This window comes from Natrix helvetica, assembly GCF_964273705.1.
Source record: "Natrix helvetica genome assembly, chromosome: 1".
Taxonomy (NCBI): Eukaryota; Metazoa; Chordata; class Lepidosauria; order Squamata; family Natricidae; genus Natrix; species Natrix helvetica.
In genome coordinates, this window is record NC_138548.1 from 270,880,664 (window position 1) to 270,907,130 (window position 26,467).

Consider the following 26,467-nt stretch of genomic DNA (forward strand, 5'->3'; position numbering starts at 1 on the left):
AAGGTCAAGTATTTAGGAATACAAATTGCAGAATCAAACACAAAACTTTTCTCAAATAATTATGAAGTGTTGTGGCAAAAGATCCAGAAAGACCTTGAAGTATGGAAAAAGCTACAATTGTCTTTGCTTGGAAGGATCTCAGCAATTAAAATGAACATTCTACCTAGATTTATCTTTTTATTCCAGATGATACCGGTGCTTAAAACAGATAAAACTCTGTTAAATTGGCAAGCAACATTAAATAAATTTGTTTGGAAGGAGAAAAAAACGAGAGTAAAGATGAAGATTATGCAAGATACTCGTGAAAGAGGCGGCCTTAGACTCCCAAATCTTCGATTGTACTATGAAGCTGCGGTACTAACGCATGTAGCAGATTGGTTTGGGAAAACAAAAATGGATTTGTTGAATATAGAAGGCCATGATCTTGTTCTGGGATGGCATGCATATCTTTTTTATGAAGATAGGGTGGACAAAGTGTTCAACAATCACGTTCTCCGAAGTGCCCTGATGAGAGTATGGAAGAAGCACCGGCCCAATTGGGATTATAAAATACCGCTTTGGTTGGATCTTGCAGACACCATGGGGATTATGATTAAGTCACTCGGGGGTTGTTTATACAAAGATGTGCTTATCGCTGATGGGGATGAATGGAAGTTAAAAACTTTGGAACAACTGTTGGAAGAAGGAATTGTTTTAAATTGGTTACATTATATACAGCTACAGAAGAGATGGGAAGAAGATCGAAGGGTCGGTTTTATGGACAAAGAAGTGGATCTGATTAAGCAGATAAAAGAGACTGGCCCAAAACAAGTTAAAAGAATATATAATGTACTGTTAGAAAGAGATTCAGAAAGTGAATTGGTTAAGGATTGTATGATTAAATGGGCTCAGAATTTTGGTGAAGTTGTTATGTTGGAAACATGGGAAAGAATATGGGTTCAGAATGTTAAATTTACACAGTCACAGAATTTAAGGGAGAATTTTTATAAAATGTTTTACAGGTGGTATTTAGATCCTAAAAAATTATCATGCATGTACCCAAATATTCAACCAAAATGTTGGAGATGCGGGTGCCTAGATGCTACCTTTTTTCATGTATGGTGGACCTGCAATAAGGTTAAGGCTTTTTGGATAAAAATATGGTGGGTCATGCAAAATGTACTGAAAAAAAGAATACAATTTACTCCGCAAATGTTTTTACTGGGTATAGCTAAGGATCTTACTAAAGGGGAAACAAAATTGGTTCTGTATATGGTCACAGCAGCTAGGCTGCTGATTGCGCAACACTGGAAGAAAGATTTTTTACCGACAATTGGTCAATGGACTCAGAAAGTGGCGGGGTTCGCCGAAATGGCAAAAATTTCAGCTTTTTTAAAAGATCAGAAGCAGGAGAATTATACACAGGAATGGGCAAAATGGATTGATTATATACAGAATAAGTACCAGACTAGGAGGTATTATGTAGCCTTTAGCTAAGATTGTTTAGACTGATAGTTGATTAGAGTAAATAATACATGGGATGCTTGGAATCATTAGAGTGGTGTATAGTGGAAGTCAGGGGGGGGGGTTGAGTGGGAGGTGGGGGTGGGTTAGGGTGGAGGGTGGGGTAATATATATGTATAAATATACTAGAAGATGGGATTAATGAAATATTATTTTAAGAGAAATTTATATTATGATTTATATATGTTAAATTAGTTTAGAAGAAGGGATTGATGGGCTATTATTATTCTAAGAGAAATTTATATTGTGATTGTTGGGAAGAGAGGGGGTACAATATGCGTATGAGTAATCTACTTTTAGACAGGGGGAGGGGAGGGGGTAAAATAATTGGTATAATATTTGAATTTCCTTTTTTTAGGGGGGGCTGGGGGGAGGGGAGGGGGTATAGTATCTGTATGGGATTTACACTGTATGGTGGGGGGCTTAAAGGGGGAAAATATGTTTGAATAAAACTTTTTCAATTAAAAAAAGGGGGGGGCAGTCAACTTGAGACCACTGGTTGTTCACCATTACCCCACGTGGGATTTGCCAAAGGTTTTGTCTGCTCTAACGGAAGCCCCCTTTGAACCCATTCGTTCGGTGGAACTGCAGTTCCTTACTTGGAAGGTAGCCTTCCTGGTGGTGATCACCTCCGCAAGGAGGATCTCAGAGCTATAGGCTCTGTCAGTGAGGAGAGACTTTTGCATTTTCCACACTGACAGAGTCGTGCTTTGACTAGATCCTTCCTTCACGCCGAAGGTCTCCTCTTGGTTCCGCAGGGCGCAGGAGGTTGTTCTGCCCAACTTCTGCCCCTCTCCTACTCACCATTTGGGGAGGCGTTGGCACAAGCTGGATGTGCGGTGGGTCCTTAAGGTCTATATCCAGTGCACATCTGAGTTTAGGAGATCTGAAGCTCTGTTTGTGTCTTTTCGCTCCAAGACCATTAGTAGGAAGGTGTCTGTCTCTACTATTGGCAGGTGGCTCCGCAGCTATATAGCCAGGGCATATATTCTTCCCAACATCAGTCGGTACCTGCAGGCATTACGGCACATTCTACGAGAAGTGCAGCCACTACAGCAGCCTGGGCCACTCAGGCGTCTCTCGAAGAAATCTGCAGGGCAGCCACCTGGGCTTCACCTTCCCTGTTCATTTCTAATTATAAAATTGATAAGTTTGTATCTGTGGATGCCACATTTGGCCGCAGGGTCTTACAAGCGGTCCATTCTTCTGCAACTCTTCCGGATCAATCTGGTTCCCTCCGTAGGGACAATTGGGCTTGGGTATGTCCCATGTACGGATGCTATCTCCACATCTATTGAGAAAGGGCGTTGTACCTGATACACCTCTTCTAATAGAATGGAGATAGCATCCATCCCCTCCCTTCTCTGACTGATTGATTTGCAAACGATTAAGTCTGGTTAGCCTTGCAAGAGGCTTGGGTTTCAAAACATTGATGTAAATACTGCAACTGTTTTATTGTGGAATTCTTGTTTACTAAATGGTTGTGCGATGATACATTGAGTCTGTCTAAGTTCTTCTTCGCCGAAAAGCTGTCTAAGGCTAGCAACAAGGGGCGTGTCTTAACTGTCTTTAATCAGACTCAGTCCAATCAGAAGGCGAACAATGTCAACCCATGTATGGATGCTATCTCTACTCTATTAGAAGAGGCATATCAGGTAAGTACCAATGCCCTTTTCCCCTAAAATACGACCTGCCCCAAAAAGAAGACCTAGCCTGATTTTCATGTATGTGCTTAATATAAGCCCTGCCCCCAAAATAAGCTCTAGTTAAGTCCCGGCCACCATCTGGTTGTACGAGGTGGGGCGAGGCACATGCGTAAAAATCAAGCTAGGGCAGGGGTGGAGGATGGAGCTACCCCACGTGTCCTGCACCCACTTACTTTAGGACCGCCACTACCTGACTTCTGCGGCCACTAGCAGCCAGATGCTATGTGGCGCATTGCGCCAGTGCCGCCACTGTAGGAAGCTGCATGGCTCATTGTGCCAATGCTGCTGCTCATGGCAGGAGACTGCATGGCACATCGCACTGGTCTGCCACTCATGGCAAGATGCTGTGAGATGCGTTGCTCCAGTGTCACTGCTTGTGGCAGGAGGCCGCATGGCTCACCCTGCCGGTGCTGCCGCTCGTGCATGCAATGGCACAACACCACACAAAGCCTCCTTCCACGAGGTGTGGCACTGTCGCGCTGAGCTACGTGATGTCTGGCTGCAAGTGGACGCAGAAGAAGTCAGGCAGTGGTGCGACCAGTGTTGGGGTGTGAGATGCCTGGCTGCGGTGGTCGTAAGGTAAGCCGGTAAGACATCTCCCAAAAATAAGACCTAGTGCTTATTTTGGGGCTCACCAAATAAGACCAGGTCTTATTTTCAAGGAAAACATGGTAGTATTTACTGAGGCAAAGAATATGACAGAAAGAGGAAATAATGCTATATTGATATATTCAATTTTTGGTTCATCAGTGATAGGAGTAATGTTATTGTAGAATTTTAAAGTGCTTTAGAGTTGATTCTGACTTTTTAAAGAGCATAACAAGTCTGCATGTTGCTTTTTCTCTTTTCTCATCAAAACATTGTATCTTCTGGCATAAGAGTCACCATAGGACAAAGAGCTGTAACCTAAAGTAGTACAATGCTGCCTTCTATTCCAAGGACCTCTTAGCTAATAAAAGAATGACATCCTATTGGGAAGAAACATCCTGATGTTAAAGAGCAAGGATCTTCACTTCTCAGGATGGGAGTAGAAGAGCCCCAGTTTCACTTACTAGCAGCAATGAAAAACCAGACCTGCTTCGTGGGGTGGGCGGGGTGGCATTAGATAATCCAGCCTTATAAGGCCACTTCTGACTCCATAGGGTGGAGGAAAAGGAGTGTGTAGCATGTTGTTGGTAAAATAAAGATGTACAGCCAACTCATGCCACCTGTTTGCTCCACAGGCTATGAAAGTGTACTGCCTATCATGTTAGAATATGCCTAAAAATGGTGTGCCATCAGTCTTGCTCATTTTGCCATGCAAATATTTTTCTTGCTAAAGTATGATAATTATTTTCCTTACCATGCTTTTCATATTAGCTTAGTTTCGTCGTTGACTAGTTGCAAAACCTAAAATAATCCATTGCAGGGGTGTTTTTTTTTTTTGTTTTTTTTTTTGCTCTTAAATTATAATTATGAACATTTAGAGGTGGGGGGAGTTTAATTATATAAGCATTTCAAGCATTTCCTGTCGTTGCTGATCCTGCATCTTCCAGGGATTATAAGTGTTTTGAAGTTTCAAATTACACATCAAACATTGGTTGCTGATGGTTTTAAGCACAACAGAAATTGAACTTTGCTTTCTTTTAGGTTCCAGGAAATTTTCATGTATCAACCCATAGTGCCACTGCACAGCCTCAGAATCCTGATATGACACATGTCATCCACAAACTCTCCTTTGGTGACAAGCTGCAGGTGAGTTCAGAGAGCTACAGCTCTCAAGAAGGTTGTGCATCTTGTTAAAAAATTGTATGTAGCAAGATGCAAGACATTTCTATTCAGTCTGATACACTGATTTATTTCTGTTGTGACAGGTGAATGCATCAGGAAAAATGCCTATGTATGGTCAATTTATTTCAAGCTATGGGAAGGGTGCTTACCAACACATGCATACTACATAGATGGAAATCCATTTGTTTGTAAATGGCAAGGAGTTGCCAACTTGTGCAATGCAGCCAGTAAGAATGAGCTCATCTGTGCATGTCTCCTTTGTCTGCTAGAAACAACTGTTAGGAATATCTGATGCAATTATGTGATTTGTGTTTACAATTGAAAAGAAAGATTGGGTGGAAATGAAAATTAAACAAATTAGTTCAATGAGAAAAACATAATTTTATGTAACAGGGTGCTTTCTGAATGTTATTTTACAACCTGTTAAAAATAGTCCTTGCTAATATTAAGTCAGGTTTATTCTTTCAACTTTAAAAGCCCCAGTTTGGAATTATTTACTTGGTTATTGATTCCTATTCTTCTTGTCCCTCAGGAATTGCTTATTTATGGGAGTTCTTTGCTTAATTGCATTGGCCAGTGGTCGCTCACTATAGTTTTTTGTACTTCTGGCATGTGTTTGTGTGTGTGTGTGTGTGTGTGTGTGTGAGAGAGAGAGAGAGAGAGAGAGAGAGAGAGAGAGAGAGAGAGAGATTTGGACAGATACTGTGTTTTATCTCACACATAGTTTCAAGAATAGTTTTGATTTCTTTGCTGTGGCTAATAGATTTGGGGGCTTATTAACACTTTGTCTTCTCTTTGAATGAAAGGTGTCCTATAAGATAAAAAGGGTATTTAGTATTTTTTTATTTGGTATGCACTTATATCTAACTGTAATACAAAATATATCGTCACTTGTGTTCTATCTCAGCCTCACCCAAGCTAGCATCTTCTAGGTCTGTTGGGAGTATAACTCCCGAAGTTTTGGGAGTTCAATTCCTAACATAGCTAGAGAATGACAAGTTGGGAAACATTGTACATTCTGCAACACAAAAGTGTGGGATTGGGGATCTTACTATCAGGATACATCTAGAAAGAGAGGTAAACATGGTAAAAATGCAATTTAAAGCTAAACTGCTAGGGAGGTTTCATAGAGGTTTTCTACTCTACTCCCCTGTCCAGGACAGGAATCTTCAGTCTATCTCAGACAAATGGCTGTCAGATCTTTTCATGAAAATATCCAGTGATGAAACATCCATAGGTTTATAAATCCAATAAACAAACAAACAAACAGGTTTAGGAGGCAGGCTGTTTCACTGCTTAGTGCCTCTCAGGAAATTTCTTCTTACTTTAAATTTGGATATCTGTGTATAATTCTTCCATCCCTTGTTTCTTATCGTCAGATGCTATAGAGTCGTGATGGTGAACCTATGGCATGCGTGCCACAAGTGGCACGCGGAGCCATTTGTCAGGGCACGCGAGGCACTGCCCTGTCAGCTGGCCAGCGTGCATGCGTGCGCTGGCCAGCTGAGTTCACCTTTTTAAAAGCTATTTTTCGCCTTCCCCAAGCTCCAGAGGCTTTATAGGAGCCTGGGGAGGGCGAAAACAGCCTCCTCCGCCCCCCCGGAGGCTTCAGGGACCGTCCCTGAAGCCTTCGGAACGCTTAAAACCACCCTCCGAGCAAACCGGAAGTGATTTCCGGGTTGCTCGGAGGGTCATTTTAAGCGTTCCAAAGGCTTCAGGGACCGTCCGAGGCTTCCCTGATGCCTTTGGAGCGCTTAAAACGACCCTCTGAGCAACCCGGAAATCACTTCCGGTTTGCTCGGAGGGTGGTTTTAAGCGCTCCGAAGGCTTCAGGGACCGTCCGAGGCTTCCCTGATGCCTTTGGAGCGCTTAAAACGACCGAGGGGTTGGGGGAGGCTCTTTTCGCCCTCCCCAGGCTCCTATAAAGCCCCTGGAGCCTGGGAAGGGCAAAGAAATATGTAAAAATGGGGGGGTCGCGTGTTTTGCGCGCATGTGTACTGGGGGGGTCGCGTGTTGCATTATGGGTGCGGCACGCTTGCACTCGACCCCCCTGCGTTCCCCCCACTTGTGGCACATGAGCCAAAAAAGGTTCGTCATCACTGCTATAGAGAATCAATCTTTGTGACATCCCCTCATGTATTGGAAAATTGCTATCATGTCTTCCCCTACCCTTCTCCTCTTTACATGAAGCACACCAAATTCCTTTAGTTGCTCTTTCTACTATTTAGCCTGCAAGAATTTTACCAACTTTGTTGCTCTTCTCTGCATGCTTTCCAATTCCTCAACATTATTTCTGTATTGTGGAACTGGACATATTGCAAGTGCTGCAGTCTGACTACTGCAACATAGATCAATATGACTAGAAGATAATATATGTTGCTCGGGGTTCAACAATGAAGTCCTTGGTGCTCTCTTAATTGATTTTTTACTTGCAGATGTTCCATTACTAGATTAGGTAACATTCATCATTGCTAGTGATGGGCTTGCTCCATTTTTATACAGGAACTTGCCCTGTCAGTGGGTTTTTATCCTTGTAATTTCTTGATTAGGGTATTGTTTTCTTTCTGTTTGTATCAATCTCTGCTTTACTGCCAGAGAGTATTGTACTGGCCTTTTCATTTCTTTCTTGGATTTTTATTATCTGGTGTGTACATGTGGTTTTACTGTTTGAATGGTGTGTACATATGGTTTAACTCTATGTGTCTATTGATGGTTGATTTGTCTGAATAAAAATCTTCCAAAAATTCCCTAACATTTTTGGATTTAGCATGATCTAGGATGCTCAGAGTTTTCAAATGGAACTGCGGTTGAATCTGTCCATGTGTTGCGAGGATTTTCATTCTGATTGTTAGCTGGGGTTCTTGGAATGTCCTCAGGCTGTTAGTCTTGAAAAAAAGAAGCTGCCTTAAAATCGGTATCCTCAAACCTGAATCTCAGTTAATCTCACTGGTTTTGTATTTCAGATCATGAAAGTGTTTTGTCTTTGTAGTTTAATGGATTCGCTGAGCTCATAACTTGGCATTAGCTCTGTTTTTTTAAAAAAAATGCTGCTTCTCAATGAGCTGTTCTGATGACACATCTATGAATGAAGTTCTGTCAGAAACAGAGCTGCGGTCATGTTTCTGCATAATCTTTCAGTAGATGTTGTGCCACTTGGTTCAGGGCAAATCTTTTAAAGTGTTAATAATTTGAATGCCTCTTTAGAAAACCAGCTGCACCATCCTTTTATAAGTGTTACCCTTGTGACAGTTGTTGCTTTTGTAAAAAACAAGACTTAGAAACCTTAATTAATCAAAGTTGATATTTAAGCATTTTCATTTTTAAAAAATCTTATTGAAGTTTGGTGAAATTCTTTTGATATTTTATTTATCTTTGTATGCTCAGAATTTAACTATGTTGAGATGCTTCGGTTGCTTTAAGATACTTTGTTCACAAGGTCTCTGGAAATTCAAAAAAATTGTTCCCAAGTAAGGATGAATAATGACATCAATACAAAACAGTATGAAAATTGAAGAGGTTTCTTCCCTTTTGCTTCCTCTTCTTCTTATCTCTGTTTAAGGATTATTTTGTTCTTTTTCGGAGAACAGAAAAACACATACTTAATGCTAAAATATATTTTGTGGTGTTTCTCTCATCAGGTCCACAACATTCATGGAGCATTCAATGCACTGGAGAGAACAAATAAACTCAGTTCAAATCGTATGTACACTTTGTGATGTTTATTTTTTATTAATATAATGTTCAGAATTGGAGACGCTTACAAAAATTAATCGGTATCACTGGTGGTCTTAAGCAATGAAATAAATTTGGGATGAATAGAGTTGATTTCCCAGGCCACAAAAGAGACCAATTATATATAACCGCTTCCTTACAGTATTGTATTTTTCGGAGTGTAAGATGCACCCTTTCTCCCCCTAAAAGAAGGTGAAAATTTGGGTGTGTCTTATACACTGAATGTAGCCTCACCCACCCACTGGTCCCAACCCTTTGGCCTCTGTCTCCCAGCAATTTACCTCTTTGCAGCAAAAGGAGTGGGGCTTGCAGAGGCTCAATAAGCTATAGCAGCGATGGCGAACCTTTTTTGGCTCGCGTGCCATAAGTGGGGGGGAGCACAGGGGGTAGTGTGCGGGCATGCCGCACCCATAATACAATGTGCAACCCCGCAGTGCGCATGCGTGCACTACAGGTGCTTGCCCCCCCCCATTTTTTGCATGCGTTTGTTGCCCTCCCTAGGCTCCAGGCTTTATAGGAGCCTGCGAAGGACAAAAACAGCCTCCCCCGACCCCCCGGAAGCCCTCCGGAGGCTTCAGGGACCTTCAGGACGCTTCCCTGAAGCCTTCGGAGCAGTCAAAATGAACCTGCGAGCAAACCGGAAGTTTGTTCCTGAACTTCCAGTTTTCCCATAGGGCCGTTTTTTTGTACTCCGGAGGCTTCAGGGAAGCTCTTGAAGCCTCGGGTGGGAGGTTCTTTTCACCCTCCCCAGGCTCCTATAAAGGCTCTGGAGCCTGGGGAGTGTGAAAAATGGCTTTAGAAAAGGATGAACTCAGCTGGCCAGCACATGCGTGCTGGTCAGCTGACAGGGCAGCGCCTCATGTGCCCTGACAAATGGCTCCACATTCCACCTGTGGCACGCATGCCATAGGTTCGCCATCACTGAGCTATAGCAATCCCTGCAGCCTCAACAGCTGATGATTGGGAGAAACTGAAAGTGAAACTTGCTGTTTGCTCCATCTGGCAATTGCTGGGAGGCAGATTTTTTTTCTTGTGATGATCAGGCTGTTTGCTGCAAGGAGGTAAATCAACAACTATAAATGCCTATAAAATGTTCAAATTACTAGACTTATTTTTTTAAAGACTGCTTTATTATTATTCTAGATAACTTAACAAAATGAAGAAGCTTTTTAAAATAAATGCTTGATCTGAAGAGGCCCAGTGCTTATTGTTTTTAAAAGTGCAATTCTTTTAAATAGCAAAGAATAACTCTACTTCCAGAAAGCACATCAATTTTTTGACAGCATCTGTACAAGTATAGTCTGAAATGTAACACCACAAACAGTGCATATTGTCTGTAGTGTTTGTTGCAAGAAGGCAAATTGCTGGGAGGCAGAGGCAGATATTTTTCCCTTGTTTTCCTCCCCAAAATCTAGGTGCCTCTTATACTTCGGAGCATCTTATACTCCAAAAAATACAGTATATAATTCTCAGGTGGCCTTAGTCACTGGTCATGCTGGGAATTATACATAAGTACATCTGAAGAGCACCAGGTTGGGAAAAAATGATCTCTTGATATTTTATATTGTTGATGGCTTCTGGAACCAGAGATTTGTTGAATACTGTGGTTTTTTAGATATGTCTGATACCTGAAGAAGATATTATAAACTTGTCTCTTAGAGCAACTTCAAAAGACTTATTGGAATTGACCTTCATAGATTAGCTGCAGTTCACAAAAGCTTAAGTCTTTTAATAAAATCAGTTAATCAGAAAAGATGCTGTCAGACGCCTTCTGATATTTTGTTACCAGTGTTACACTGATCTCCCCTTGCAAAAATTTCCATGTATGTGCATGTGTGTTGGAAGGAAAGAAACAAAGATAAAAAAGAGCCAGGGCAGAGATGCAAAGTTTTAAGAATCATGTATATCAGGAAATGAGTCTGGTCCTACCCAACATCTTTCTGCTTGGCATTCCTTCTTCTGTATTTACTTATAGGCAGTGGTGGCATTCAAATAATTTAACAACTGGTTCTTTGCTCTAATGAGCGGCTGAGTGGGCGTAGCTAGGGGGTGTGACAGGCAGTACTCGTGCTCCTGCACCCCCCCGGGAGCAAAAACAGGCTGCAGGAGGGTGCTGCCCCCACATGCCCCATTTTGGGCCTAGTGGGCCTCCCTGCAGCCTCCTGGGAGCAAAAATGAGGCTCATGGGGACTCCTGGAAGGAGTGGGCTGGAAGGGGTGGGGCCACCCAGAAATTTAACAACCGGTTCTCCCTAACTGGGAAGAACTGCCCGAATCCCACCACTGCTTATAGGAGGTAATAAATTAGACTACTTTAAGGCAACTGTAGTTTGAAACTATAGTAATTCCATTTTTACTGAAAGACTATTTCCTGTCCTATAGAATTTCTATCTTTGCTATGAGATTATGTTTCAAAACCCCATGCTTCTATCCAGGTTCCTATCAAAACTGTCAGATGATTTCTTCGACTTTAAATATGATGATCTTTCATTGGCTTTAACATGATCCATGACAAAAATGTAAAAAAATTATTTGAATTTCAAGTGGGTAAGACTGAACATCCGTAAAATTATATACTATCCCCAAATTCATTGGACAAGTTAAGTTAGTATTGAAAGTTTGCTAGTGTATGATTGAGCATTGCGAACAAGAATAATCTTTCAACGTTTAGTCAAATTAGATTTTTCATGTTTTACTGAGTGCGGTAGAGCATCTGGCAGTCCATACACACACAAAAAGATTAGATATATTCTTGTACATTGAGAAAAATTAGGACAATTGTGTATCAGTTAGAAATTAATTTAATTCTGAACAAATTAAGCCAGGTTCAAGACTTGTACTTTGAAATCTGTACACCAGCAGAGCCTCTCTGTTGTTTTTTGGTTTCTCAAAAAGAGATATATTCTGTTTACACAGCCCTTGCTTCTCATGATTATATACTGAAGATTGTTCCTACTGTGTATGAAGACATGAGCGGCAAACAGCGTTACTCATACCAATATACTGTAGCCAATAAGGTAAAGATATTACATTCCTTTCTAAAAAGGCTTGATTTAATACTATTTTCCAGTCTTGTGTCCGTTGATCTTCTTTCAATGTGCATTTGTTTAAACAGTACACATAGCACCCTCTTCTGGAAGTCTAGGAAAAAAAGAAAATAAAAAGTAAGGTTGAAGTACATTTAACTTGTGTGAATTTCAGTACAGTCAAACTGATAGGAATGAAAAAAAAATGTTTCTCAAACTTCTCAGTTTAGTCCAATAAAGTTTTCAGCTCAAAAACATAATCACATAGATGAAGTGCTTGGACATGAATATTGGAATATATATTTTCAACGCCATGGCAATGAAAATATTATTTGCAGATTAACATGGAAAAAGGCTAGATATATGAATAGATAAACTGACATGGGCTATAAATTGATTGACCAATCATTGCTTCCTGCTTTGTGAGTAATTGTCTTATACAATTTCGGGAGAGGGGGCGGTCTATAAATACGAATAATAAAATAAAAATAAAATAAATTATATAGTTGAAGCATGGCTGAATTAATGGATTTTGAGATAGATCCTTCCTATCAGTTAGATATGATTTTGTCTATCCAGGGCATTTGCTTCCTTTTGCAAAAACTAATGTTTAAAAACAGATATGGTTTGCTTCAACCCTGTTAATCTCATATGAAAACATTTACTTTTACACAGATTTCCTACTACCTGACTTCATAATGCTACGTTCTGGATTTTTAAAATTATTATTCCCATTCTTTTCATTGTTTCTCAAGATCTTTTTAATATGCACTTCAGTTACCCGCCAGTTTTGGGAAATTTTGCCATTTCTAACCTTTTAAACTTCAGGAATTAAAATGCTACTTTAAAATTACAGGATCTCAAAATATTAATTTTCTCTCATAGCCCAGAAAGTTGTAACTGCTATTTTACTGCATAAGAGCTACTAATTTTGTACTATCCATAATTGAGTTAGATCAAGATGTAGTCATATTTGGAGTAGGCCCTGTGAAATCAGTATCTTAAAAAAACATTACTAGTTTAAATCCAATTTGATTTTGAAGGGTGTGCTCTTTAAAGTTAACTTGGATTCCAATAAACATCTCAAAGACTATCAGTATCTTAGGGAAAGTGAGTAGATGGATGTATGTAGAATTCATAGGTGTGTGTGTGTATTTATTCTCTGCCATTGATCCTTTTTTAGGAATATGTAGCATATAGCCACACAGGACGCATTATTCCAGCCATTTGGTTTCGATATGATTTGAGCCCTATTACAGTGAAGTACACAGAAAGGCGACAGCCTTTGTACAGATTTATCACGACGGTAAGTAACTGCCACCTTCTTGTCCTTGCTTATTCATAAGCTGAGTGTATATGCTAGTGATTTAAGTCAAAAAAGAACTGTTATCCTGAACTTGTTCCCAGATGCATCTAGAAAACAGAAAATTGTTCAGATAGGACAATGGGAAGGTATTGGATGCTTTAGTCTAAAGGCTGAGACATTGAGTGGGGAGTGAGGTTAAATTGTGGCTTTTTAAATTTGATTTTAATGTAGCATTTTGTAAAAGATTCTCAAACTTATACTGCCACAGATAATATTCCCAAATATCAACTCTAGTATGCAAAGATTTTATTTTCATCACACATTGTAATCCTGCCCTCACAACACAATGCTAGAATTCTAATACTACAGAATCAAAAAAGGGAGGGTTTTTTTAGCGTTTGTTTTATAGATATTGTGTTTTCCTGTACACCGCTTGGAGAGTCCAAGCAATGGGTTAATTCAGTCTGCTTGCCCTTAGGACTGAGGAACTATTTTTCCTTTAGCCACACCTCCTCCTGGTGTGATCAATCCCCCAGAATTCTGCCTCAGTCAGCCCGTTTGGACGTAATTAGCTAGAGCTCTGAGCTGAATTAATCCTTTTTTGGCTTGGACTCTCTATTTGCATTTTATTTCTATTTCCTAACATTTCCCCAACTTTGTGAGACGTTTTTCTTCTCATCGCTGCGTTTTTCTCCAGCAGAATCTACATTTGAAGGCCAGGAGGTAAGCTGGAAGGTGGTGGGGGGTGCCCCTCAGCCGATCCTTATGGGACGGCTTCGGAGGCCTGCCGCTTGTCGTTTAAAACGGCACGGCTGCAGCGGCGAGGTTCCTACGTCCCCAGGCCCCTCGTTTGTTATTTTAGACGTAGTATTTTTCGTTCCCCGGCCTGCTAGAGGACCTCTGCCGCAGGGAGGAGTGGGCGATCGTCGCCATTCGAGGCGCGTTCGCTCCTCGCTCTCCCTTAGCCCCACGCTGTTGCGGCGGCCATTTTAGGCGCAAAAAAAAGCGTGCCCAGCCATGGCCGCCATTTTGCATCAGCCTCGATTATCAGGAGACCGCTGGAGGTGGCAGGGCCTAGCAAGGGTTTCTCAGGCTGGGATCGCCACCTTCGTCTTTTGCCTATTTTTGCGAGCGGTGCTGGTTCCTGGGCCATACCAACGGTCATTATACCGGCTCAGGGAGGAGGTCTAAGTAAGCGCAGGCCAAAGCCTTTTTTCTAGTCATTCTCCTCCCTGCTTCTCCTGCGGAGCCTTGCGCCTCGGTGCAGGCCCCAATCCTACCCCTGGGCCTCTGACTGGTATTAAGCATGGGATGTTTTTTCATACATATTGACTCAATTACTGTGCATATGGCAATTTTAACGAATCTTTTCGTTTTTGTTCCCCTTGCAGCAACCAGTCTCTCTCTCTAACTTCTGCCTTGTCATAGCCTTGCTCCATCTTGTGTGGTCATTGACTATGAACCTGCCCAGTCCCCCTGATTCCCAAGATACTAGGCCGAGCCTCTCTCAGGCCCCTAGCAAGGGTTCCTCCTCATCGGGGAGTGGGGGTGCGGGCAAGAGTGGTGGGGGTAGCTCTGGGAAACAGCGTTCCAGAACCCCTTCTGTGGCTGAGGCCAAGGATGCTGAAAGGCGCCAGCGGGCCCTTGACAAGCAGTTTGAGAAGGCCAGACGCCAGGCAGACAGGGAGCAGTCCCTTTCAGGAATCCCTCCCTCCCGGGAAGATCTCCAGATGGTCCTCGCCGAGGAGGTGGAGTCCCAGGACCTATCCCCAAATAGGTCATTTGCAGAGCCGGCTTCCCCGGCACCCTCTTGGGCCTGTGAGCAGGCCCCTCCCCCTGGGGATGCTAGTATAGATGATATGCAGGGTGAGGCTTCACCCCCCCCTAGAGGAGGGCTTGGATCCTGATTCTGACTCTGAGGAGTTATCTCCCCGCATGCAGGAACTAATGGCCCGTGCCATTGCCAAGGGCATCACGGAGGCCATGAAATTTAAGAGTCCCACTGCAGTGGCCCCTAGGGGTCCCAAACCCGATCAGGCAGCTCCCCCTCCAAACAAGCGTGCTCGCCATCCTTCCCTGGAATCCTCGGTGGTCAGCGAGGTCTCTGCCATTGAGGACCCTGACCCGGAGGTGCTAGGTCTCTCGGACGACGAGGACCTCCCCCCTGAAGCGCCCGCCTTTGCGGGTCTGTTCAAGCCCAGCCTTTTCAAATCTGTCCTTCACAAGGTCAAGGCTGCCACCAGGGTGGGGATCAAGCCCAAACCGGCCGCGCCGGCGGCGGATGCCACTCCGGCTAATCCCAATGCGGTCATGTTTGATGTCCCAGCACCCCAACAAGAGCTGGTTCCGGTCCCGGGGCTGTTTCTCGACCTAATCCAGCGCCAGTGGGCTCAACCAGCCACGCAGTCCTCTCCCAGTGGGGTAGACAGGAAGCTTTATACTATGGAGCCAGTGCTGGAGGACCTTCTGGCCCTTCCCACTGTCGACCCGCCCATCGCTGCACTCACCTCCAACTCCTCCCTACCGGCTGACCTTCTGGAAGGCCTTAAGGCGGAGGACAAGAAGGTGGAAAAGGCGTGCCACAAGACCCACCTGGCGGCTGCCTGGGCCATCAGGGCCTCTTCTTCCACCTCCTTTTTTAATAGGGCCTCTGTGATCTGGCTGCGCGAGCTTCTAACCAAGATCCCGGCGGGAGACGTCCGCCTCCACCAGGACGTGTCTAAAATAATCGCGGCCTCCCAATATGCCGCTGACGCATCCCTTAATGCCACTAAATTCGCCTCCAGGGCACTTGGCTCTAATATCACTTCTCGCCGGCTGATCTGGCTCTGACATTGGCAAGCGGACCAGAAAAACAAGTGGAAACTGGCTTCCGCCCCCTTTAAGGGGTCCAAATTGTTTGGCGAGTCCCTGGATCCTCTCCTCATCGAGTCCAAGGACAAGAGGAAGATCCTTCCTTCTCTAAACAAGAAGCAGGAACGTAAGACCGCTCCCTATTCTAGGAGGCAGTCCTTTCGTGCCTCCGAACCTTCCACCTCTGCCTCTTCCTTCTCTCCCTCCAATAGGTCCTTCGGTCAGCAGGGCGACAGGTCCCAGGACAGGGCGCCCTTTCGGGACAGAGGCAGGCAGCAGTTCGGCTTCCGCAAGTATAACCGCGGTGGGGCCTCCAACAGGCCGTTCCGTAAGTCAAAGTGACTGCCCGGGCTCGGCGCCTATCGGGGGTCGCCTCCAGCTGTTTGCCCCCCATTGGGCCCAGACAACCGAGGACGCTTGGGTCCTGCAGATAGTCAGGGAAGGCCTCTCCCTGGAGTTCCTGTCCCTCCCCCCCCGGACCTTCATCCGGTGCCCAGTCCCGTCCTGCCCCCAAAAGAGGGAGCGTATGGACCAGGAAGTCAGACATCTCCTAGACATCAGGGCCGTGGAACCAGTTCCCCAGGGCGAAGAGGGGAGGGGTTTTTACTCCATCCTCTTCCTGGTGCCAAAGAACTCAGGGGGGTGGAGAGCCATCTTGGACCTCAAAAACCTCAACAGGCACATCGCCTACCGGAGGTTCAAGATGCAGTCACTGCAAACCATTCTGGCGGGGATTCGACAGGGAGATCTACTCACATCTATAGATCTCAAAGAGGCATACCTCCACATCCCCATCCGTCCTCAGCACAGAAAGTTCCTGCGCTTCTATTATGCAGGTCGCCACTTCCAGTACAAAGCTCTCCCATTCGGCCTCTCGTCCGCTCCTCGGATGTTTACCAAAGTGCTGGCGGTAGTGGCGGCCCAGCTAAGACGCAGGCCCATAAGGCTCCAGTGCTACCTGGACGACATCCTTATCCAGTCGTCGTCCAGGCAGCAGGCATTGCGGGATCTCCAAATCACTATGAGATCCCTCAAAAATCACGGCTTCACTCTAAACCTAGAGAAGAGCCATCTCACTCCAACAAACAGACTTGTACACCTGGGGGCGGTGATAGATACCAACTTGTGCAGGGTTTTCCTCTCCCAAGACAGGTTGGCCGGTCTAAGGTCCATGACCCACAAGGTGATGAGCTTGAGGCAGGCTCCAGTGCTCCTTCTGTCGCAGCTGCTGGGAAAAATGATCTCCTGCATTTCCATCGTGCCGTGGGCCCGCCTGCATTCCAGGGCGCTTCAGTGGCTGCTGCTGCCGCACCAGAGGGCATCCAGGAGCAACTCTCCCAGGCCGATTCGAGTTACGCCGGAAGTGAGGAGGTCTCTCCGCTGGTGGGTGTCTCCGGACATCCTCAAGGGCCACCTATTCAAGGAGCCCGAGAGGTTAATCATCACCACAGACGCCAGCCTCTCCGGCTGGGGAGCCCACATGGGTTCCCTGGTTGTCCAGGGCAAGTGGTCCCAAGTGGAAACCAGCTACAGCATCAACCTGCTGGAACTGAGAGCTGCTCGCCTGGCCCTGCGCCATTTCAGCTGGTCCATTCATCGTCAACATGTACTTCTGATGACGGACAATGTGGCCACCAAGGCCCACATCAACCGCCAGGGCGGCACCAGATCCAGAGCACTGATGAGAGAGGCGGAGTCCCTGGGCCGCTGGGCGGAGCGCCATCTGGAATCTCTCCGCTCCGACCACATCTCCGGAGTGGACAACACACAGGCAGACTGGTTGAGCAGGACAACCATAGATCCTGCGGAGTGGAAACTGGACCCTCGCCTGTTCCACCAGATGTCCGACAGATTCGGAAATCCGACCGTAGACCTGTTTGCGTCCAGGGACAACAAGCAGCTCGACCGCTTCTACTCCCGGTTCTTCACCCCGGGGGTGGAGGGGACAGATGCACTGCGTTGCAAGTGGCCCCGCGAGCTACTGTATGCCTTCCCTCCCCTGCCTCTCCTTCCTCAATTCATCTCCAAAGTCATCGCAGAGGGAGCGGAAGTCCTCCTCGTGGCCCCGCACTGGCCCCGCAGGTCGTGGTTCGCCGACCTTGTCCACCTGTCGGTGTCTCCTCCGTGGCGCATCCCTCCAGACCAGATCTCCCTCAGCCAGGGGGCCGTGGTTCATCCAGAGCCCCAGTGGCTCCAGTTGGCCGTCTGGCACTTGAGGGGGACCAACTGAAAGGCCAAGGCCTGTCAGAGGAGGTAGTGAACACCATTCAGGCGGCGAGGCGCCCTTCAACCACCAGGATTTATGATGCGTCCTGGGCCGCCTTCGCAAAGTGGTGTGAGGAGCTGCTCATCGAGCCGACGACCGCGCCTGTTTCCAGAGTCCTTGACTTTCTTCAAGCGGGACTCAACAAGGGCCTGGCCCCGAACACCCTTCGACGCCAAGTGGTGGCCTTGTCCACCGTCTGGTCGGGCGACCATCTTTTGCCTCTCAGCAAAATCCCGAAGGTGCGCCTCTTCCTCAAGGGCGCCTCTAACCTTCGCCCTCCCACCGTTCATCGCTACCCCACTTGGCAGCTGTCCGTTGTCCTGCGGGCCCTCTCCGGCCCTCCATTCGAACCTCTACGCACTACTTCTCTTCGATTCCTGACGCTGAAGACGGCCTTCTTGATTGCCATCACATCAGCTCGCCGGATTTCGGAGCTGGCGGCTCTTTCTGTTCGCCAGGACCTGTGCGTCATCCACCCTGACAGGGTCATTTTGAGGCTGGACCCGACCTTTACCCCCAAAGTAAACTCATGGTTCCATAGAGCGCAAGACATTGTGTTGCCTAATTTTTGTCCTCATCCGTCGCATCCCAGAGAGCGCTCCTGGCACAATCTTGATGTCAGGAGGGCCCTGAAGGTTTACATTGCTCGTACTGCGGAGTTCAGGAAGTCAGAGGCTCTTTTCCTCTCCTTCCAGCCTGGCTCCCTAGGGAAGAAGGTCTCTTCCTCCACGATTGGCAGGTGGCTTCGTGCCTGCATTGCGACAGCCTATGAAAGTCAATCCAAAGCCGTTCCGCGCGGCATCACCGCACACTCCACACGAAGTGCTGCTACCTCCGCGGCCTGGGCCACCCAGGCCTCGATCCTGGACATCTGCAGGGCCGCTACGTGGTCCTCTCCTTCTCCTTTTGTGCGACACTATAAATTGGACATGTTCGCCTCAGCTGAGGCGTCCTTCGGCAGACGTGTGCTCCAGGCGGTTGTGTCAGAGACCGAATCCCGGGAGCCTTCTTCTGCCCACCCAGATGGACAATAACTTGGGTATGTCCCATTGCTTGGACTCTCCAAGCGCTGTACAGGAAAATGACCATTGGCTTACCTGAAGGGTCCTTTTCTGTACACCGCGGGAGAGTCCAACCCACCCTGGCTCTTAAGGCCGGGATTCGGGTTCTTCGTGTCAACAGTACATCATCTTGGACGCTTCGCTCCGTCCGCACGAACTGACTCCTTCTAAGAATTCTGGGGGATTGATCACACCAGGAGGAGGTGTGGCTAAAGGAAAAATAGTTCCTCAGTCCTAAGGGCAAGCAGACTGAATTAACCCATTGCTTGGACTCTCCCGCGGTGTACAGAAAAGGACCCTTCAGGTAAGCCAATGGTCATTTTCTTAACAACAGCCACAAAAATGGTCATAAAATTTGACCGGTCATGTGACCAACCCAATTTATGATCATGATGACATATAACCATAATTGTCAGGCTCCATTATGGTTGTATGTATTGTAGTGGAATGTTCTTTTTCTTTATTATATCTCGTTATACTAATACAGTAGTACAGAGAAATGCAGTTTATTCATTATGAAATCATGACTTCATGGAACTGTAGTTAGGCGGCATCTGAAGGACCACATATTACACACTACCCTGATACATCATTCAGTACAAAACAAAAAAGTTAATGTAAATTTGTGTTTTCAATCTTTTCTTTATTATAATTTGTGGGGTCTTTGGATGGCAATTGGCTTTTAATTTTAGTGCTCTTTACCTATCCCTTAACATAAGCCTTGTCATTTGCCCATTTGTCCTGGCTTCTGATCTGTTCTATATGATAATAGTGGCTTGCCTATTTTAGCATTCTTCCATTTCTGAATCTGCTTCTTTGGCACCAGGATCCAAGATGTGAACTTCTCACATCTTGGCTTGTTTTTTTTAATGCTAATGGAGTATGACATCAACAAACAATCATGTTCTAGCTTTAGGTGTAAATTTCTTGATGGAAGGGACAATGCCTGTTCATATGTGCTTTAGTGATATCAGCCTTTTTCTATCATTACTAGACATTTTTCTTGTAAATACTATCCTTCCATTTCTGTTATGTTGAAATACCAGCCTCTTTGCTAGGACAAAATCTAGAGGAGACTCATAGGGCAAATTATTACCCCAGGCCTTTCAAACCTAGCAGAGTTACTCTCCAGCCCATCATCATTTTTGTTGTCCCAAGTCCCTACTACTGCATTATGATTGACCTGGAGTTGGAGTTGTCATGATTGTGGAGAGGGCTTCTGGCCCAGGCAAATTTTTTTGTTTGGCTCAACATAATAGGAACTGGGGACATTATTTTCATTTTTGGTGGCTCACAGTTCAGAGTATTCTTTTGGCCTAATCATGTTTATTGATTGTTGTATAATCATGAGCTAGTGACGTTTCATGTAATAAATGTCCTAGCTCCTTAATTGTTGAAGTGAAATGGTGGCTATCCTAAGAAATCCAGTTGTTTCTACGTGTTCAGAGAATTCTCTGTGTGTAGGGTGTTTCTTTTTTTAAAAAATAGATGTGGAATTATATTTTTCCTATGTTTAGAAAAAGTGAAGTCATACTTTCCTGCTTTGATGCATCAAGTATTTCTCCTCTACCATCTTGTGGTTTAAAACCTCTTGTGTCAGCTGATTTGTGTTGGTTGAAGTTACCTAACTCATTCTGCTGTTATATTCCCTAAAAAGTAACTGTGCATCACTTTTGGTAGACGGCGGGGTAAATGAACTTAGAGGAGTAGTTGGGGGGAAAACATTTTACTTTGCAAAAAGAAAAAAAAAATGTAGAGAGATCTGTTTCTTATATTTCTTTCTGTGGTTTTTTATTTCTCAGAATTTTAGCTGTGTTTTGAAAAATGCATTACCTTATTTCTTTTTTTAACGGAAAGATATTTTCATCTCACCGAGCTCACTGGACACAAATACCTGAATGAAAAATACACACAGAAATGAGCAATTTCTGTCCCACTGCTTCTGTTACTGCTATTGAAGTTCTAATAATAATTGAGTCCAGAATTTATATTGCTAAATGAGACATTTGTTAAGTGAGTTTTGCCCCATTTTACAACCTTTCTTGCCACAGTTGCTAAATAAATCACTGCAGTTGTTAAGTTAGTAAAATGGTTGTTAAGTGAGTCTGGCTTCCCTAATGACTTTGCTTGTTAGAAAATGGAAAAGGTGATCCCATGACAGGGCAACCGTCATAAACATGAGTCAATTGCCAAACGTCTGAATTATGATCACGTTACCAAGCGGGGTGTTGTAATGCTTGTAAGTGTGAAAAATGGTCATAAATCACAATTTTCAGTGGAATTGTTCCTTCGAATGGTCACTAAATAAATTTTGTTGTAGTTTATCTATAACCTTATCTGTAACCTTATTCCTACTTTCCTTCACAATTGAATAATTATTCTTTAATCTCAGTATTACAAGTCCTGTGTATAAGAACAATAATGTTTATCAAATAATGTTTATCAAGTATGTAACCCAAAGAGATAAAGCATCCTTCCTAACGTAGTGTTCTGATGGCTACAATTAGCATAATACCCAGCCAGTTATCCATAATACCATAATACCAAATAGCCATAATACCAGCCAGGTATCTGGAGGGCATCCAGTTGGAAGAAGGCTGCTATAATATCTATCCAGAAGTAAATTCCATAGGATTACAGTCTTGCATCACAGGAATCCTACGCATGTATACCCAGAGTGAGGCACACTGAGTTTAGTCAGGTATACTCCTAAAACAGTGATTAAAGAATGCTACTCAAAATAACTTGAACAGCACTAGACAGCCATAACTAGAAGCAGCCACAATGGTGGGAGGAAAGGAATGGAGGAAAGCAGAATGGGCAGCAAATGTCATGTCAGGATAGTTCTGTGCATGAATGGGGCGATTAGTTGGGAAGATCCTTAATGCTAGATCCGTGATGGTGAACCTATGGCACACATGCCACAGGTGGCACACAGAGCCATATCTGCCGGCGTGCGAGCCGTAAGCTTGAGTGTGCATGTGCGCGCTGGCCAGCTGATTTTCAGCCTTCTGAAGGCCCGAGGGAGGTCGTTTTTGCCCTCCCCAGCTTCAGGAAAGCCTCCGGAGCCTGGGGAAGGCAAAAAACGAGCCCAACAGGCCAACCGGATCGTTTCTGAACTTCCAGTTGGCCTGTTGGGGCCATTTTTTGCCCTCCCCAGGCTCTGGAGGCTTTCTTGAAGCCTGGGGAGGATGAAAATGGCCATCCCCCAGCCCTCCAGAGGCCCTCCAGAAGCTGGGAAAGAATCATTTCCGAACTTACGGTTGGTCCGCTGGGCCCATTTTTTGTCCTTCCCAGACTCCGGAGGCTTTCCTGAAGCCTGGAGGGCGAAAACTCCCCGCCCCCCGGCACAGGGGGCCATGCGTGCATCCACGCTTATCCGTGGGATGCACACAGTTTTGGCACACACTTACAAAAAGGTTCACCATCACTGTGCTATATTGTACTATATTTGGCACTAAAATGACATGATCGCAACCTAATGTGGTTCTAATGTAATCAGGAAGAACAAGATGAAAGGTAGAAATGGTATTGAGAAGCACGCATTGGTGATTTTTTTAAGGGGAATGTTTCCTAAGATCTAAAGAATTCAGAAAAACACACCACCACCACTAAGGTGTTTTATAGTGTATTTAAGAAAAGGTTGAAATTTTTATTCAGTTCATTGATTAAACTTACATTAAATACATCTAGCATGTTTCACTAAAAAGTAACAATAAAAACCAAGCAGCTGTATGCCTGGGGTCTTTTTGAGGGCTGTGGGGAAAGAAGTTGGAGAGCAGGACAGGGCAGGGAAGGCAATAGTATTTAACGTTTCCTTCTTCTTTATCCATTTCAGATTTGTGCCATCATTGGTGGAACATTTACTGTGGCTGGGATTCTTGACTCCTGCATTTTTACAGCCTCTGAAGCCTGGAAAAAGATCCAACTAGGAAAGATGCAGTAACAAAACAATCTTCCGCCTAATCTTGTGAGAAGCATAGAAGAAAGAGCCCACAGCTATCAATTTTTCTTCATATCATCTCAGTTGACAAATGTCACACAAGCTGCTGGAAACATAAGGGTGCAAAAATAAATAAACCTCCCAAACAACCATAGTCTTTGAAAATGAGCATCATTTGCAAGGGAATGTGGTTTTATATGTACCATTCTCATTCAATGTTTTGTGGGGGGTTTATTGTCATTTATGTTTTACAATTAGATCTGACAGATCTCATTGGTATAATTATATTTTAAAATCTCAAAGGCGACTTCGGACAAGATTTGTTACGTAACTCAGATTTTATCCAAGAATTATAGAACTGAACAATCATACAGTACAAGTAGTCCTTGACTTATAGCCAGTCGTTTAGCAACTGCTTGAAGTTACAACAGACCTATCTTAGGACTGCTTATGACCCATATTCAAAGTTCCAATGATAGGTTCTCCCCTGGAGTCACATGGCTAAATTTCGGGCGCTTAGTGACATGGCCACATTTGCAGCCATTTGTGCCATCCACAGTCATGTGACTGCATTTAGGACAATTTGGCCAAAACCTGGAAGTTACTTTCAATTTTTGGCAAAATTGCATTGATAGTGAACCATTGGTTTGCTTAATGACCGTGGTGTTCTCTTAATGATCGCAGCGGCCGCTTTATGACCACATCATTTGTTTTACAACTCAGGATTTACAATCTTGATGACCAAGCTCCATTATGATAGTAAATCGAGGACTACTGTACTGTTTTTACTGAATAATAATATTGATTTCAATTTTTTTTTTAAAACTTAGACCAGATGTTTAGAACAGTCTTATTTATCTTTTTGCATTATGTATTTCCAGATGAATAGAAACCAAGAAGCTATGATCTTGTTATCTTTTTGGCAGCTGAGAAACTCCTCCCTGGGTGACCATTTAAAAGGTTTAATCTTACCGGGATTTGATTCTCTAGCACAATTAGCCGAAAGATGACAGTAATTATTTTATTCTTCTGGAAGGTTAAAATATTTTTACTTATTTCCAATAACATTTGATCATTTAATTGATAGAAGTGGCCTAAAAAATAGAAACGATTAGGAAAAAAAATGAAGGAGTATAAATAAGTCTCATTTGTAAATAAGGCAGATTTTTTGTTTTTGTATTTGTGAGACCTCTCTTACTTTTTGAATGATACAGATCATTCAGCTATTCAGCTGAAAAATTTTAATTTAAAGGAAAATCGATGAAGACAATATTTGGTCAATACTCCATTTGGATAGAAGAGTATAATGTTAAAAAAAGAGGAGTGTCTTTCATAAATACTGGAAATATAGTTGTCTTTATCTTCAGGAAGTCAAGACATTGGACAATATCCTGCTCATCTTTAAAATGTTAATTTTCAAGCATTTGCCAAACTGGCTGCCTTAAAGGCAAGCACTTACTTTGATGATTGTTAAGAGCTAGGTACCACACTGTATAAAAGGAAACACATTTTGTGTGTGAACATTTTTTTTTGTACCTGTTCTGAGTATAAAATAATTGTTTATTCCATTCTGCAGGATGTGGGGACAAAGTGATAAGGCAAATATCATTCAAGTTAATACTTTTTATATGGTGTTGGCATTGATTTATAGGGGCTTTCAATAGAACCCACTGATTTTCATAACTACAACTCTTTTGATATACAGTATGACTCATAATTTGGGAATGCTTTGTACATTTTATATCACCTAAGATGGATACAAATGATGTGTTCTCTAGTTTTTCTGTACCTTTAAAAAGAAACAGTAAGATTACTGATATTACAATTTGGAAACAGTTGTTATTTGCTGTCAAAATAACATGTGGTCTTTTTAAGGGTGACCTTTTAAAATTTGAAAGTGTCAAATCAATATGCTGTGATTAAACTGCTTTGGGCCAGAAAACCTTTATCTGTTGTTCTCTGGTTCTTTTTGGGGAAGTAAGTCCCATTAGTTTAGTGGGACAAACTTAGAGAAATGCATACTCCTCCACTTTGCCCAACATGTCTATTTTTACTTTGTTGCAGGTATAGAAAAGATATTTTTCTTATCTTGAAATTCGTGCTGATTTTCCTCCATCCTTTTCTTTCTTGACTTTTCTATAAAATGTTTAGAATTTCCCACTATTTTTCTTGAGAAACTATTTTTATTTTGATGGATTTGTGCTATTTGCATGGATTTTATATATATTTTTTAATATGTAAAAACCTGAAAACAATGAACACATAGTCATTTCTGATTGCCTGCGCCTTTCTTCTGCGGAAATGAAGGTGGGTCTTTTTGAGGTGGAAGGTTTGTCAACAGTGATGTTTTGCTTCAGATTTTGTTTCTTATCATTAAGAAAAAAGATAAGTGCAAGATAAAAGCTAAATCAACAGAACATTGGCTTAAGTAAAAAAAAATAGAACACCTAATATTAAGAAGACCCATTGACTTCTCTTATTTGCTAAATTTCAAGGAAGCTTTGTTTTTGAGCTCATGCAGTAGTGTGATTTAGTCTAATAACATATCTATTAGAGCAACAGTGAGTTTTAGATTTCCCTATATTGGGAGAACAATGTGTATTTCAATGCTAATTCTGCAGGAAAATGTTAGTTACATGTTGTGGTGTTTTTAAGTACCACTGTTAAAAGAAGTTAATTTATTTAATGTGTTATGTTATGGCATAGTCAGGGGAATCAGTGGCAGATTAAGGCTCACTGGGTGCCCTAAGCACTGACAAATCTTGGTGCCCCCCTCCTTTGTATATACTATACAAATCTTCATTGGGTTTTTTTTCTTTGGGGTGTCCCCTTGGGCCTAGTGCCCTAAGCAGGTGCTTAGTTTGTTTAATGGTTAATACACCACTGGGGAGAACTATCAATGAACATTCAAAATCTCATGTAGTTAAAGTCTCTGTCAATCATTCCAGTTTTAATTAGTTCTTGGTTAAAATCTGTATGAAAATGCAGGTGAGCTGTTTCTGGGAATTTGGCAAGAGCTCATGCCAAATCTGTATTATACAGTAGTAATCATACATTGTGGGACATGGTGGCTCAGTGGCTAAGACAGTGAGCTTGTCGATCAGAAAGGTCGGAAGTTTGAATCCCTAGTGCTGCGTAATGGAGTGAGCTCCTGTTACTTGTCCCAGCTTCTGCCAACCGAGCAGTTCGAAATCACGTAAAAATACAAGTAGAAAAATAGGAACCACCTTTGGTGGGAAGGTAACAATTTTTATGCACCTTCGGCGTTTAGTCATGCCGGCCACATGACCACAGAGACGTCT

The 26,467-nt window shown here is 43.5% G+C and overlaps 1 protein-coding gene across 1 annotated transcript in view; it reads left to right on the forward strand.

The window, feature by feature from the left end:
* The window catches only part of ERGIC1 (endoplasmic reticulum-golgi intermediate compartment 1), a 94,064-nt gene extending 68,957 nt beyond the window's left edge, over positions 1 to 25,107 (forward strand). The window contains exons 6-10 of the mRNA XM_081942235.1: positions 4,839 to 4,943; positions 8,618 to 8,678; positions 11,627 to 11,727; positions 12,920 to 13,042; positions 23,061 to 25,107. Of these exons, the coding sequence (XP_081798361.1) occupies positions 4,839 to 4,943; positions 8,618 to 8,678; positions 11,627 to 11,727; positions 12,920 to 13,042; positions 23,061 to 23,168 (498 nt within the window). The 3' untranslated portion in view covers positions 23,169 to 25,107. The remainder of the gene's footprint in view (positions 1 to 4,838; positions 4,944 to 8,617; positions 8,679 to 11,626; positions 11,728 to 12,919; positions 13,043 to 23,060) is intronic.
* The last annotated feature ends 1,360 nt before the right edge of the window (positions 25,108 to 26,467 follow it).